At 40.6% G+C, this 16,230-nt stretch overlaps 1 protein-coding gene across 6 annotated transcripts in view; it reads left to right on the top strand.

The window, feature by feature from the left end:
* The window catches only part of SEMA5B (semaphorin 5B), a 354,318-nt gene extending 340,513 nt beyond the window's left edge, over nucleotides 1-13,805 (top strand). For 4 of the 6 annotated variants that reach the window (XM_007071886.4, XM_037912502.2, XM_043525271.1 and 1 more), the window contains one exon: nucleotides 7,882-13,805. In XM_007071886.4, the coding sequence (XP_007071948.2) occupies nucleotides 7,882-8,037 (156 nt within the window). In that variant the 3' untranslated portion in view covers nucleotides 8,038-13,805. Of the gene's footprint in view, nucleotides 1-2,437; nucleotides 2,712-7,326; nucleotides 7,397-7,881 lie in introns of those variants that run through there. The other 2 variants (XM_027834090.3, XM_043525272.1) reach the window with 2 other exon arrangements.
* Nucleotides 13,806-16,230: the final 2,425 nt, after the last annotated feature.

Here is a 16,230-nt window from a genome sequence, read left to right as displayed (position 1 = left end):
CGTAAAATCTAAACACTGAACACTTTGTGGTAAGTCCAGTACCCATCTTAGCCATCCTGGTACACAGGTGAAACAGACTGGTTTCCAGCAATGAATTTATCACTGCTCAGCTGAGGTCTAAAGCCTTGGCAAGATATGGCACCTGGTCTGCCAGCATCACAGGAGGGCCTTGAAAAGCAGGAAGGCTGTCAGAGACCTAAGGGAAGTATTGGCTGGCCAATTAGACCCTGCCTATACTGTGATATTTTCTTGTGTGTGCTGGGGTAGCTGTATCTGTGTAACTCCCAGTCTAAATGCATGTGCTGGTGTGATGTGGGGCTCACCCCAGTAAGTTACCAGGGTAGGTTGCACTGATGCAGTATATACATTAGGGTTATTTGCACCAGTGTAGCTACACTGATGTAAGACTTATCTACACTGGGAACTCTACAGCTGCACTACAGTAGCACTTCAGTGTAGATACTACCTATGCCGACAGGAGGGGTGCTTACATCTGTTCCCCTTCCCAATAGGCGACAGCTAGGTGGACAGAGGAATTCTGCACAGAGACATCACAGAGCAGGGAGCAGATAGTCCATATCTCCACAGCACTGTTGAGACTACAGCTGGAATTTTGTGTCCCACTCCAAACATCTCCATATTGACAAACAGGAGGGAATTTTTGGGTGTAGGTTGCTTGGGGCTTCCTTTGTGTCTGTATAGTGCCTAGCATATTGTGAGTGCTACAGGAAACAAATAACCAATGATGATCATCCAGAGAAGAGTTACAAATACTGGTGAGTCTGAGATCACTACGAGTGTGAGGTGGACAAATTACTTAGGGTCTGGTCCAGCACCCGCTGATGTCAGTGGAAAGACTCCCATTGACCTCAGTCACCTTTGGATCAGACTCTTGGGTCCCAGTTCAGAAAGATACTTAAACACAAGTCTATCTGTAAGTATGTGCCTCGTTCACAATGGAAGTTGTGCCAGCGACTACAGTGGGGCTAGGATTTCACCCACAGGGCATACGGTTTAGCAGATATAAATGTCTTTGCACCATCTGGGAGGTGAGCTTCTAAGGAAGCCTCGAAAGAAGAGATACCAGAGGCTCTGAATCTTTTTATAGCTTATGGCTAATAAATCTATGGGATTCTGAAGCCTTTTCCAGCATCTGTCTGTATTTTCAGGAGTGGTTATAATGTATAGCGTGAGAGGCATGATACCGTTGCAGCAGCCAGTTGATGGGCGGGAGTAGGCTATGTATCCTTTGTTTTGTTAGTGCTAGTAAATGCCAAGAGGTTTGATTTTAGTCATGTGCTTTATTTATTTTTAATGTAATTGTTGTGCTAATTGTTCCCCAATTTGCTGGCTAGTCATAGTGCTGAGATTGCCACCGTGCACCACTCCAGAAAAGTGCATTCTGCAGGGAATTCTTCATAATCTGAATCCATTTCAGTAATCCTTATCTATTTTATGTTGCCATGACACAGAGTAATTTCCTCTCCTGAGAAGGGCATGGCTAGCTCCATAAAACATAAACCATCTGTATGGAAAAAGCATTTCACCCAATCTGATTTTACTCTGAGGAAAACATGAGCCCCACGAGGAACACAAAAAAGACAAAAGGTTGGATCTGGGATGCTTTATTGTGTGTTTTTTTTCTCTCCATTATATAATTACGTTTTGATTTGATTATATCATTCCCTTCTCCCTCCCTCTTTCCCCACAGTAAAAAGGAGTGTCCAGCTTGCTCTCCCAGATCACTGTTACTGCAGGATATTGGATACTGCTAGCAGGGAAAATGGGAACCACTTGTTTTATTCTTTAAAGGCCTAATGTCGTGCCCTTGATTATGGCGGAAGTAGGATATCAAGCTCTACTTGCATATGGTCCCAATTTGGGCATTGTGGGTTCCTATTGTGACTGAGTGGAGTAGTCTAATGAATGCTGTCTATCCATAAAGCAGTCCAGTCACTTCGATATGTAGACACCAGTTCTGGGCTATTGCCTAAATCCACTGCACAATGCATGTCAAAGCTTAAAAGTATATGGAGAGGCTACAGCACTGGTTGGCTGGCTGGCTTCTTGTGTTCCTTTCCACCCAATTTGAGGTTTAGGACTGATGTTTTTTTAGTGGAAGAAAGAGATCTTACATTATATACAAAACTGCAAGAGTGGGGGAAGTGCAGTCATAGCATTTTAGAGGGATCTTTTGGGGGAAACTACAGTTGGAAGGATATGCATCATGGTATAAAACCTCTTAATCCAGGACGAGATTAACATGCGATTAGGGGTTATCACAAATGATGAGTGAGATGTTCTAAAGGGGTCACCTAACTAAACACATCTGCCAAGTGTAAAACGGAAAGCCTGAAATATCTGCCCGTGGCAGAAAGATGTTGGGACAGATTTTCCGTTTGGGTAAATGGTCATAGCTCCATTGGCTTTCATGCAGTGACGACAGTTTACACCAGATGAAGATCTGCCCCCAAGATCCCAGGAGAGCTCCAAAAAAGGGAGAGGAGTCTGAAGTGCTGAGAGGACTGGACAAATGTAGAAGTAACTGCAAAATCAGGCACCAGATGAGGCTTACTAGAAATCTTTCTGTATTATTTCTCTGTGTTAGAAACGCTGTTACTTTATTGTTCTGACTGCGATTTTGGGGGCATATGTTTGGGAGGAAAGTGTGTTGACAGCTAATACACTAAAAAAAAGTGCCCTTTTCACTGGAGCTGGTCAAAAAATGGGGAAAAATTGAAACGTTTTTGTAAAAAAATTGTCCTATTTTTAGTCAAAATTTTATGTTTAGACAAATTTTGAAGAAAAAATTGAAATTTGGAAAAGTTTTAGCACACATGTCTATGTATAAGTAACAAGTGTACACACAGGCATATATACAGTTGTAACCAAGATCAAACTGGGTTAGTTCTGTAATATCCATATTATTAAATGTGATTATGTGCTGCTAGTTGTGTCAGATTGCAATCCAATACACGAGGGGATTATAATTTCATGACCTAAAGGCAGTATTTTTTGGCCTGGGAGTAAGGCTTATAGCACAGGAGGTTAGCAATTAGAAAGTCTGAATGTTTTCTTTGCCTAAAAATATCACTAGTAAATGATGAAGAAGATCTAGTGAACAAATATATCATGATGCCAGTCATGTTTAAAAATACTTACACTTTGCTTTATTGGAACTTTATCTTGGATGGGATGGAACTGTGTGTGCATGTTAAATAATACACACACATGCACATACATAATGTTCCATCCATATGGAAAATATCCATACATATATTGTATGTAAATTTCAGAGGTTATGAAAATATATGGAAGGCATTTTTGGTAGCCCTATGCTTTTAAAATTATTGTAATGACAACTATACATTGCTTATACATTTCTGTAAATATTGGGCTATTCAGTGTTCTGCTAGCCCCAGGTTAAACAGTAGCATTGTCAGGACATTTTTTTTAAATTTGCTGATGGTGATAGTATGTCAAAATGCTGCACTTATCTCAAACCATCTCACAGTGATCTCTTTCTTCACTTTTCTGAAAATGTCCCCATGTGACAAACTAATATTCCTAGGACAGAAGAGTCTTTCTTGTGTTTTATTCATATGCCAATATAATATAATAAAAACTCTTTTAAAGGAAGAACTTTAAATGCCGGTGCATGCCCTTGGTCAGATTAGCATAAATTGCTGGCAAGCCATCTTCTAAAAGGTTCTTGGATGGAGGCTCCTAATGGATAGACTGGCAAATATAACTTGGCTTTGCTGATACTGCTGATCTCGAGGATGGAGGAAGCAGGTAGCAGATATTTGATCAATGTGGTTTGAGTTCCTGTTTGCTCCCGAGTGAAACAATTTCCTATCTTTCTGTCTAAATCTATCTTATAGGCATTTTTATCACCATAGATTCTGAGTGCTCCTAAAGTCTTATAGTAATTTGTCTGTTGCCTCTCCTCTAAAACTGCAGTAAGATGCCTTCTCCTCAGGGCAAGATGGGGCTGTGAGAGAGCCTGAACCCCCTTTCCCAGCTGTGTTTAGGAAGGTTCTCAGATACAGCTGTGTATTGCCCAGGCATTGTGTGCCAAGTGATATTTCAACACTAGGAAAGGGGGAGTTACATACTTAAGACTCTTAAATATAAAGGGGTGGGGAAAATGCATATAGCCCCATCCCTCCTGCTTACAGATAAATGCCAGGATAGGTTGTAAACACCAAGGAGGAAGAGGCATTAATTAGTGCTATGTGAGAGATGGGATGAAATTAAGAAAGGGAAAATATAAACTGAGTATCAGGAAAAGATCTGTTAGTTCTATTAGACAATAAGATCTATTAGGCTGCCAAGTGATGGGAATGCCATTGCTTTAGCCTTTTAAACTAGACAATATAAAATCTACCATAGGGGACAATCTACACTGCCACAGAGAGGCAAGTCTCTTCTCTCTGTATCTTCTCTGAGAGCTGTGTGGAGGGTGGCATGTGCTGCACTGGATTAGCAAGATGAGATTCTATGGTGATGAGGTCCATATAAGTACCTAGAAAGACAGACAGCAAGTGTCTCTTCGAAGAGAACTGCACAAGCATAGTGCTGTCAGCAACCACTTCTTGGGCACTGAGCTGCTGAGCACTGCATGAACAGGGCCGAGATTATGGAGCTTGTTGCTGGGTTCTGGTGCTCTGCAGTTGGTTTTGTGGTGGGAGTTAGTGCTGTGGCAATGAGTGCTCTTGATTTTGCGGTCTGAGAATCAACAAACCCTGCTGGAGACCCCTGTATGTTCAGAGTAGGCCAAATGCGCCCCGGTGTAACTCCATTGAGTTCAGCACACTGGGGATGACTGCGGTCCAGCGTCTGAGCCATGGCCTGCCTTGATGGCGCAACCCGTGTCGCACCTGAAGGAAAGTCTTCAGAGGGACGGTTTGTCACCTGCCTATCATCTTTGCATAGGGAGAAAGGAAAGGAGCCAGGGTTAAATCTCTTAATAATACAAGTGAGGCTAACATGGAAATTTAATTGCAATCCCCTTCTGGGTTTGTGGATTTCTAAAATTCGCTGCTGCCTAATTTTCCCTCTGGCAAAAATATCAACCAATTTCTAGTGCCTGGGAGCCTAACCATCTATTCATTAAAATATGACCAACAATATGTTTGTGCTGGAAAACATTAAGGTGCTATACATTGATCATAATGATTTAGGGCTTGTTCTGCCATCCTAATATCGCCAGAGACATATTCTGTGCAGCTAATTGCATTATAAATCCCTTAAAGCATTTTCATAAGGTATTTCCCGAAGGTATGAGACCCTCCATCAAAGAACAAAGAAACAGTTGTGGGGTTGTTTTCTAATTAAGTGTAATAGGAAAGTAAAGGCAAAAAAGAGAGAGAAAATGCAAATGTTAATTAAATGCAACGCTTGCTTTCAGTGACTAGATTTAAAGCGTTGCAGGATATCCTGAAATTTAGTCATTCCAGCTAAGAGCCCAAGGAATAGAGGGCTGTGATTTTTCATTTTGAGCTAGAGGTGGGCCCGACCAGGATTTGATCATCACCAAACTTCAGGCATGTTTAGATCTGGGGTTTTGATCTGGACTCATCTCTACTCTTAACACTTCGTGAAATCCCAAGTGGAGACTCAGCTAATCCACAACTGCTGTGACCTCCCGAGAGCATCCCAGTTGAACCACCTGCTCTCTCACATCCATATACTGACAGCTCTCTGCTTTCCACATTGTGCAACCGATAAGATTTCCCTGAGCATCATCATAAGACTTGACCATGTAGGAGGCGATTTCTTCAGACACTTGTTCTTCTTGCCCTCATTATGCTTCTGAAAATTTACACTTGTGCTACTACTGTGCAGTTGAGTGGATCTGGTGGTGTTTTATGGTCTCTTGGTGAATGAGGACACCAACGGTACGACGCTCCATACTCCTCCGTGGAAGGCACTGGCATGTAGTGTTTAACTGCATGTGTTAAGTATACGGAGCTAAATCACACCGGCTAGGAAATAACAATCCTTATGTACAGTATGCATGAATAGCTAAGTTCATTTGCCTTGGAAGAGCTCCTCAATAATAAAACTTTGCACATATAATGTGCCTTTTATCCAGGGATCACAACTGTTTGACCAAGCTGGGTAAGTATTTTTATCTTCATATTACAGATGGGGACTCTGAATCACAGAGATTTCCCAAGGACACATAGAATGTGTCAGAGCCAGAAAATTAAACTCAAATTCCCTGATGACCAGCCCTGAGCTCTAACCAACAAACTGCTCCCTTTATTATTTTGATATTTCTTTGGCTGATTGGGAGCAATGCATAACACTTCCTATCATATCTTCCTTTTATTTCTAAGGGCAGAAGGAATTCTCACTCCTTGTTGGCCAGCATTTGCACATCTAAAGTAGGAGTTCTGCCTGATGCTGTTACCTTTACTCACTTGAAGACCCCTCTGAAGTACCTAGGACTATATGCATGAGTAGGGTACTTCTCAGGTTGAGTGAGAGTGGAAGTATTGGGCCCTTAGCACTTGGTGAGCATTAGCCAGTTAATCATCACATCACTTCTGGGAGGTAGGTTAGCAAACATTATTAATCCATATGGAAACAGGTGATATAATTTGCCCAAGGTCACACAGTTAGTCAGTAGCAGAGCCAGCATTAGAACTCAGGAGTTCCAGACTCCAAAGCCTATATTCAGTCCTCAGGTCCAGGCTGCCTTTCAAATGGGTGACATTCTCTACTCCAGATGGCAAGAAGCTTGAACTAGCCAATCACAGGTATCTGCACCCTTTTTGGAAACAGTGTGAACCTGTTTTAAGGGTGTAAGTGAAACATACACCTTTTGTTGCCTTAGAACAAGGGATGAATTCCTTGTTGCAGCATAACAGCAGATTAAGGTGCTCACATGAGAGACTGAGGCATGCAGTTATTTAAAAATAAAAGCCTGCCATGATCATGCTTCAAAAGCAAAATGGATTATGTGATTGAAATGACATTGACAGCAAGGAAAACGATAAATTTTCTGAGAGGTGTCTCATCCTCCAAAACGGGACTTTATCCCTTTGAGCTGGAAACATCTGGCATGTCAATGGATTTTACAAGAGGGGAGGGGGGGGAACAATTTCTTGTGGCATGAATATAAGTGATTCCATGATAAGGCAAAGAAGGGGGAGGAAAAGCCCCTGTCTCATTTCTAAATTCTAGTGGTAAAAGATACGTTTTGAATTTCTCATTTTTCTGCTGCTATTGACAACACTTGTTACTTGGTTGTAGAATTTCTTGAGTCATTTTAGTTTTTCAAAAAGTGACCATGACTTGTTACTTATACTGTAGCTGACAGAAGTGACACACTTAATATCGGGGGGTCCAAACCTGGATATCTACCAATGGAGATGGAGATCAGGTAAATGTGCACCTGCTCTTCCAAAGAGAAAAGAAGTGCCATTTTGGTAACTGCTATGAGAGGGAGTTGGTGGCTGTACAATGAACACTTTGGAAGGGAATAGGCTGAGTGTACAGTTCACCACTCAGTCATGTTTAGGCCCAGCATGGTTGTGTGACAATGATGATCAGACATCATACCATCTACTAGGAGAATCTGGGTCTCTGCAGAAGACTCTGGATTCTGGCTCTAGTAATGGCTGAGCACAGATCCACCAATGCAGAAATGGCAAGAGCTGTGGGTCCACCCACTGACTGACTCCACAGAAAGAGAGAGCCATGTATGGTACACATCCATCCTATCCTCCCAGATGGAGGGAAGGTGCCAGTGGCCCAGAATGGAGACCATGCTGGAGAAGGAATCTGAGAGAGAAAGATCTAAAGATAGGAAAGAGCATTTCCAAAGCATTTATATATGTCTATGTAATTTCTTTTTACTTTTTACAGACGCTTAACAAGAACAACTTAATACCTGATGAAAGGACCAACTTCTACCCCTTGCAGCAAACCAACGTGTACACTACAACCTATTATCCCAGTACACTGAATAAATATGACTACAGGCCTGAGGCCTCCCCTGGAAGGACCTTTACCAACAGCTGATGATGGACAGACTGTCCAAGGACTGGATCACTTCCTATATGAATTGTTTTTTAAACTGAGTTTATGGACCAAATATTGGCCCGGTCTCTAGATGTAAATATTGTACAAGTAGGGCCTTTTTTTTTTTTTTTTTTTTTGGGGGGGGGGGGTAACTGTTTTACTTTTAAACAGCACATCTCCTCCTTAAGTGGACAGAATGCTTATGGACCATGGACCATTCTGCATAAACTTTTGTGGATATTTGGCTGGAAATGACACTTACGGCTGCAAATATTCATGGCCGGATGATCAGTATTTCTGTCTGAGGCCTGAATTGCCGAGGAGCTGATTGCATGCTGTATTAGGTTTCCACCATGCTACACCAGTGTGTTCTAAGAAACCTTACAGATAGCTCCTTAGAGCAATGGATGATTGTACAGTGACTCAACAATGGCGGTACATTGAATGACACTTCGTTCACAAGACGAGCTGCCTGGGATTTCATCACGCTAGGAACTAGAACAAAGTTTTAGGTTTATAGTGGTGTCTCCAGCATCACCAGAAGATTCCTTTCACATTGCAAGAAATAGCCTCCACAGTCTTCTTTGGTAACATCCAGTTCAACTGGGGAAAGAAAACACGCAAAGTGCTCTACCAAAAGAAGCATTTCAGAATATTTCCAGTCTTAATTAAAAGAAAATGATACAGGCAATGAGATGTTAAGTGAAGTAAATGTTGGACGAATGAGATGTGGACTGTGGCTGCAGAACAAAGATGTGCATTGCACTGGAAAAAATGTGAGGAGTGCCGTACATGAGCTGTGAGCTTTCTTTGAAATAACATTTACTTTTTTCCCCTCCAACTTTGATTCTGTTCATATCTGCAAGGAATGATGACTGATGGCCCCGGCCCTCCTCTTGTGAAATCACTAGGCTTGGGGCTAATTCTTATTTTATTATTATTTTTTTAGTTCACTTATTTTTCGAAGAGTAAGAAATTCTGAATTTTTGGCACGGTATTTTTCCAAGGAATGTATTCATAGCATACCATGATGCAGAAAGTCTGCTGCACATTCTTCAGTGTCTTCCAGTCAGTGCTCCATCAAATAATTATACAGCTGAATAATGTGCATTGTTTGCCAATATTCCTTTAGATTTCTCAGCTAGAAACAAACAAAAAATCTTGCTACAGTTATTAAAGTAAATTGGGACTGTAGTGTTATTAAACATTATATCCAGCCTTGAAATGTAATTTTGTGTATGTGTGTGCCTGTGTCCAGCAGAACTGTATTAGACTGTTGCAGAAGCCATGGTGTGTACAACCAGATGTATGTCTGACATTAGGTTTTGTTTTGGCCAAATAGTATTGGCAGTGCTAAATGGACAGTTCCATCAAATGTGTTAGCAACGTGAGCAAGTTTGACACTGTTACTGTTGAATGTTTCTAACTATTTATAATGAACTCCTGATGCTATGACTTTTAGAATGCCACAATACTGAGCATGAGATGAGCACAAACCTAAACACCCAGGAGCTCCAAGTAGTTCCAGAATTTGAATTCTTTGTATGCATCTTACTGTAGCAATTGCCATGTCTATTTTCAGTCATTGACTGGGATGTGTTTGAAGCAGTTTGGGTTCTGTTGGTTACATACAACAGATTTCACTGTAACCCAGCACTCAGCGAGTTTCTCATTGCTGTCACTTCATGGACACTTGTTTGGAAAGTGGGGCTGAGATGTAGCTGGTCATTGCACACATACCCATCCACAGAGGTGGTAAATTGGAACTGAGAAGAGGCTTTGCTGCTCATGACTCAAAAAGCTCTCCTAAGAGTGAGGCAGGGCAGAGGTGGCCTCTGTAACCTGGTCTTACAGTGTGGGACCAAAAGCAGGAGAACAAATTAACCTTCTGTTTCTAAACTAGTTGAACCCTAACGTATGCTAGTGATCGATAACTGTAAGGAGATTTATTATAAAATTTCGTCATTGAGGGTCTTAGATTAGCTCAATGACTCCCAACCTTTGCTGGCAACTGTACCAGTTTAGCAGGCTGATCCAGTTCTCCTTCCAGTTACACCAGTGTAAATTGGGAGAAACCCCATTTAAGTAAAATTACTCTGGATTTATACAGTGGTATGACCGAAAGCAGATTCTGGCCCTAAGAGTTTGGTTGTACTAGTTTCTTCCACTTATTCAGCTAGATCAAAAGAGGCAGGCACTGGTCACAAAAGCCCCATTGATTTTCAGTGGGAGTTAGATACCTAATTCCCTTAGGGCTATGGAAAATCCCATGCTAAAGTTACAGGACTGGTGCAGAGCCCCCCTGTTGAAAACTGTTGCACATTTCTCATGTCAGGAGTTCTAAGGAAACTATTGGTGCCCAAGATCACTGTAGGCATTACAAACTAAAGTCATTTCTAAGCTTCCATTTCAGGTGGTTCCCTTTGTTGGAGAGTTATACTGTTATTGTTTATTTGGCAGGATTACAGCTGCAATTCTTAGAGTTGCGAGCAAGTGAGTTAAACCTTGCAGTTATTTTAATTTTCTTTCTTTTTTTTTTGTAGCTCAAACATTTCTATTTGCCCCCCCCCCCAAAAGCTATGTAACAGCTGAAATTATTTAGTTTTTCAAATCAGTGAGCAAGATCACTGCTTCCATTGTGCTCAAAAGGTGCCTATTTTATAGTGTATGTGGGCAATGGGGTAGGTTATATTTTCATCAAGACATTTCAGAGTCATTCTTATTAGCCATCTGAATGGCTTCATGAAATTGGCAATCACAGCGAGAATCTGTGGCCTCCATTTGAGCAGAAAGTAGAAGCAGGGGGAGGAGAAACTCTGAACTCTTATTACTCAATTAATGTTTGTATGAGAGTGCAGTTCTTTAAGACCAATGTTAATGTGATGTGAGGGTTGTATTCCTTCTGAGCTCTCCAGTGCAGCCCAGGTTAATGACACAATATACAATGATATTCTCTTGTTTCTGTTTGGTTCTAGCAGGTAAATTGGCAGCAGATCATCAGATCTGTAATGTCCATAGGCGATTGAATTGCTTCTGCAGCCCGATGTTAAACTGCTTAAGTTTCCCATTCTTAAGGTCATCTAAAAGTATGCACAGTGGGCTGGAAATAGCATTGCTGTAGCACCAAAGGTTTCTAACAGCAGCTTTGGCTTTTTTCTTTTTTTTTTTTAACTTTTAGAGAAAAACAAAATGCTGATCAGTTATTTAGCAAGAAATTGGGTTGACCTTGCAACCTTAGTTCGCTGCAAATATTTTGGCATAGGATTCAGCTGTACAGCATGTTGAAAGCAGTAAGTGTCTTGCACCCAAACGTGTAGGGGGTAGGGTTTAACAAGGTCGTTCTTTTTCCACCTCCATATGAAGTGATACACTACTCCCTTGCTCTAAAGGTTGCATATGTGGAGTGAACCATGCCCCATTGTAAAACTGCTGTTGCACTTCACTGGATTGAGATGCCAATTATAAACATGCCACCCCTTTATAACTTGCAACTGCCTCCAATAGACAAGACCCCCAAAAGTAAAATACCTGGAGAAAGGGGTGCTGTTCTAAAGATGCACTTGTGAATGTTTGTAAATATGAGCCACTCACTTTTCTTAAACATGTGAAATGTACAAATACCAGAAAAGAATGTGTATGGTGTAATGACTGCTGTTCTTAATGCCTTATTTTGAGAAAATGAAATCAAAGTTATATTGAAATCAAAGTGAAGAGTGGGAAATGGAGTCCATTAAATGCCAGATGTGATAAGATAAAATAAGCCCACGTGAAGATGAAATTGCTGTCCACACAGATCAGTGTATTCTTTGTACCAATTTCTGATTTTTTATACATATAAAATGTAAATTTAAAGTGTATGTAACAAATTTAATAGTGTGCATAGCTATCAGTGGATAGCTAGGGTATATATTTATAATATATACACACACTCTGTCTCCATCCATTCAAATGCCTACAGAGAAAATTTAGACTTAGAAAGGCAGTGCTAGAGTTCAAATTCCATAGGGAAAGACTGAAAATAAGGATTAAGAAACCCTATGTTCTTTTCATTAGATTTAGCAAAATACATTTTATAACTAAATATATTTTTTTTAAATTGAAAATAAATTTGTTGTAGTTACAAATGCCCATTCTCCACAAAACATTCTAGCTAAGAATAACTAAGTAAACAATTTTTGTAACCACTCAATGGATGACTAATCAGCCTGAGGCAGCTGTGTGTATCACTCTTGAATTTAACTACAAGTAGAGACTAATTGTGCAAACAAAGTAGCAGGTTAGAGAAACAAATGGAAAGTTAAAAATGTCAAACTGGCTCTAGAAGAAATTTTCACTTGCATGTTGAAGAACTTTGCAATTGTTTTCCAAGTAGTTGAGTGGCAGCATAAGAATTTAATAACTATTTCCACACGGACTGTTGTCATACAACTTAAGAGCTAGGTCCTGCCACCTTCTAGGTTGCGATTTTCAAGTGGGTCTGACAGAGCGATAGAAAAAGATGTAGCTAATGCCTTTGGGCACCTTTGTAATCCCCAGTTTGCCTTCTAGATTAGCCCTTGCCCAGGGACATCAATGGGACTCCCTGAATATCAAGCATGCTCCAACACCCACTGGAGTGATGGGAACATTGATTTCAATGGGTGTAGAGTAAGGACTATGCCCATATGAGCAGTGTTTTTGCCGGACTTGGCCCTACCTGAAGGGGTTGTTTTGCTAGTTTAGTGAATTCTCAAATGGGAACAGCCTTGTATAGGAAAATCCCTCAGTTAAAAGCAAACTTCAAACAATTCTGAGGTCAGGTTTGGGTCAGATAAGCATTGACCAAGTTAAATGCTGTCCATAGTATTGAAGCCTTCAAAGCTGCACAAGGAAACTAACAAAAGCAAGCCCTCATGGAGAATCCGGTATCTTAATTCTCAGGGCTAGAACATTGTAAGGTAGAGCCTTTCTTGAAGTTTTAGCTGTAGTTCTGGTTCCCAGCTGCAGAAGACCTATTCTCATCAGTGCTGAGTTTGCTTCTAGAACTTGATTCCTCATCCCAGCCCTATCCGGTATTTATTTTTTCCAAACACATTGGGCCTGACAGCATGAATGGTTACATGCTATAAAGACAGAACTGAGCTTGCTGGAATTCCTAGTATAAATAGTTTTGAAATAAAAATGATGCTGCATAGCAATATCACTACTTCTGTGTTACACTGAAACCTCAGTGGGATGGGGTCGCTGTGTAATATACAGGCCACAGCATGAGGGGGAGGTCAGTGTGTCTAATAACTGAAGCAAAAGGGCTTTTAGTAGAAATATGGCAAAACATTGGGGAAAAAAGCCAGACAGCTGCATGATCTTGTGGGTTCCATCTACATGCAATTCATCTCTAATATCTGCATATATGTGTGTATTTTGAACAGATGAGCGAATTAATCAGAAACAACCTTTGTCCCAGAGGGTAAGTACGTTAGCTAGGACTTAAGCAGGGGTGAGGAGGGAGTGACAGAGGCAATACTGGATCTTTGATACACAAGAAATTGGTAGTAGAAAACAGTATATTTACCCCAAAAAAGGAAAATTTGGCAAGTATTAGTGGACTCTTAGTGTGAAGGCACATCACCCTTCCTATGCAATTGAACATGATGGTATTATTAGTAAATAAAGGTGACCTAGACTATAATCACTGCCTTTAGACACTGTGAATTTTTTTGGGGTACTCTGTATTTTTATATATTGTACAATGTAAAGAGTAATTCAGAAATAAAACAGAACCATCTGGAGCGCGTGTGAGTCATTTCCCCTCAAAAAGATGTAACATGATGCCTCTGAAGATTTGACAGGTAACCTCCTGGCAAAACACATCCCAGAGTGCAACTGACCAATTGGGCCAGGTTTATAACTTGGAATATGTGTAAATATCTAATTTCTTGCTGACCACAATCCCCTTATTGCCTGAACCATGACACAGAATTGTATTTATCACAATTTTAGCCTGGATGACTACAAAAGGTTACTAGGTATAAAATTAAATTAAGCTACACAATGCAACACTCCACCTAAACAAACCTCATTTTGTTCAGCATTCCAGAATAAAATTAAACACCAAAACCACTCCTGCGGCTCTCCCACACTTTAGGTGCATCTGATTCTCAAATCTTATTTCAGAATAAGGCGTCAAATGGGCCGAACTAAAGCTTTGAATCGAATGACTCTGAATGCCGGTGGGTTTGAAATACAAATCCAGGTGTGATTTTTGCGGCATGACCCAGTCTCTGCTCCCTGGATCCTGTAGCACCTCTGCTTTGTCCAGGGAACCACATAACTAGTGCCCAAGGACACAGGTTTGGTTTTGTTTTTTTTTTAAATTGCATCAAGTATATTAGCTTGTTCCAATGAGGCAAAGATATAATCAACGTGCTGAGCCTTTCAGCTGCACAGTTCCCACTTGGACTGAGATTGTATTCCAGCTCCTTTGCAACTGTTACATATCACAGTGAAAAATTATAAAAATGGGCACATTTTTGATTGAAGGATGATCATAGCCTTACTGGAGAATGTTAGTGCTCTAATCCCATTTATTAATCAAAATAAAAACTGTAGAAAGTGACAGAAACATTTTAGTTTATGTTTCAAGACAGCTGAAGACTTATATTGTAGTTTTATACTGAAAATTACACCATACTGTCATAAAAAATAGATTGGATTGCTAACAACCTGAAACATGCTATACCTGTGTACAGAATACCTTATCCCTAGTAAATCATAAGCTATCTTTTGGGTGTTTTCAGATGCTCAAGTGTATGTACAAGAATTTCTTTTCAAACGCATAGCATCAAAAAGTAATTGAGAGGTACATTATCAGTAAAAATAAACTTGGTGGGAATCAGATTTTTTTTCTGTTATTCCTACACTTGAATTTGCATAAGCGCTTTCTAAATGGTTTTGTTTTGAATCAAGACCCTTCTGTGTAGTGAATTCTCAAGTCAGAAACTAAAAATCTATGCATAGCATATTGTTTTTCTAGCTACTAATTTGAGTCATTAAAGTAACAGGCTCACTTTGTTCCACAGTGCAGGTTCTTCTCACTCACCTTCACTGCACTTCACAACTATATGCATTAGTTAAAAAAAAAAATTAGTAAAAATACCTCATGCATAAATCTGAATATTGGCTTACAAACATGGGCCAGGTAAGCGAGTCTGAGCTGGCACAGAGCTGTGAGGGCTCGAGCCTGCAATATGCTGAGTGTTCTGGCCCTATTCCAGCAAAGCACTTAAACGCACGCTTAACTTTAAGCACCTTGAGTAGGCCAGCTTTGATTAAGTCCTTTGCTGGAGCAGGGCCAAAGTGCTCAGCCCCTTGCAGAATTGAGGACCTACTGTCTGGGACATTACTTGCCTAACTGGAGATGGCTGAGGGGGCAACATCAACAAATAGCTACTGGACCTGCACATCCATTAGCAATGACAAATTGCTTGTTGAACAAATACAGCAGCCAGTGGAATAGCGCTGGAGTGCAATGTTCTTTGTGTCCCCGTTAAAGGAATAGCCATAACTATCTAATCCACCCACTGTTTTTCTCCCATACCTAACAGCACATTATCTGAGTCCTGGTGCTTTATTTTCTCTTCTGGCCTGTCCAATCTTACACAGTGGGGTTATACTGAAAACAAAAATAAGCTGATGCCTCATCTATCTGACCAAGATACACTTTGGAGCAATTACAGGTCCTTTACACATTGCAGTTTGAGAATATTTTTGAACCACGTTTACAGACACAGTGTATGATTGATATATTGACTGTTAGTCTCTTTCTGCTTTATACATACACCCTTGCTGGGCACAAAGCTTTTGGTCTTTGGAAAATGATTTCAGTAGATGTTTCTGGCCTAGTGATCTGGATCCTTCTGGGATGAGCCCCTTTCTCACTGGAATAGCTTTTCAAGTACACCATTGACTTTCTCCTCCAACTATTCAGCTCTGAAAATGTAACCACCACTTATCCTGCTGTCACAAAGTGCTGCAAAACTGTTTTTAAATGTCACAACAGATTTCTACAGTTTGAAGGTGCTAATCAGATACCCGCCTCCATCTCCATTAGTATTCTCTGATTTGCAGGAGACCAGTGTATTAGCTAGAATTAAGCATTTTGGGAGGGGACTGGACCCATTTTAGGGGTAAGTCTGTCCTTGGTGCAGCTGGGCT

Source organism: Chelonia mydas, chromosome 11 (genome assembly GCF_015237465.2).
Source record: "Chelonia mydas isolate rCheMyd1 chromosome 11, rCheMyd1.pri.v2, whole genome shotgun sequence".
Taxonomy (NCBI): domain Eukaryota; kingdom Metazoa; phylum Chordata; order Testudines; family Cheloniidae; genus Chelonia; species Chelonia mydas.
Note: the sequence above shows the minus strand (reverse complement) of the source record. Positions and strands in the feature narration are given on the sequence as shown.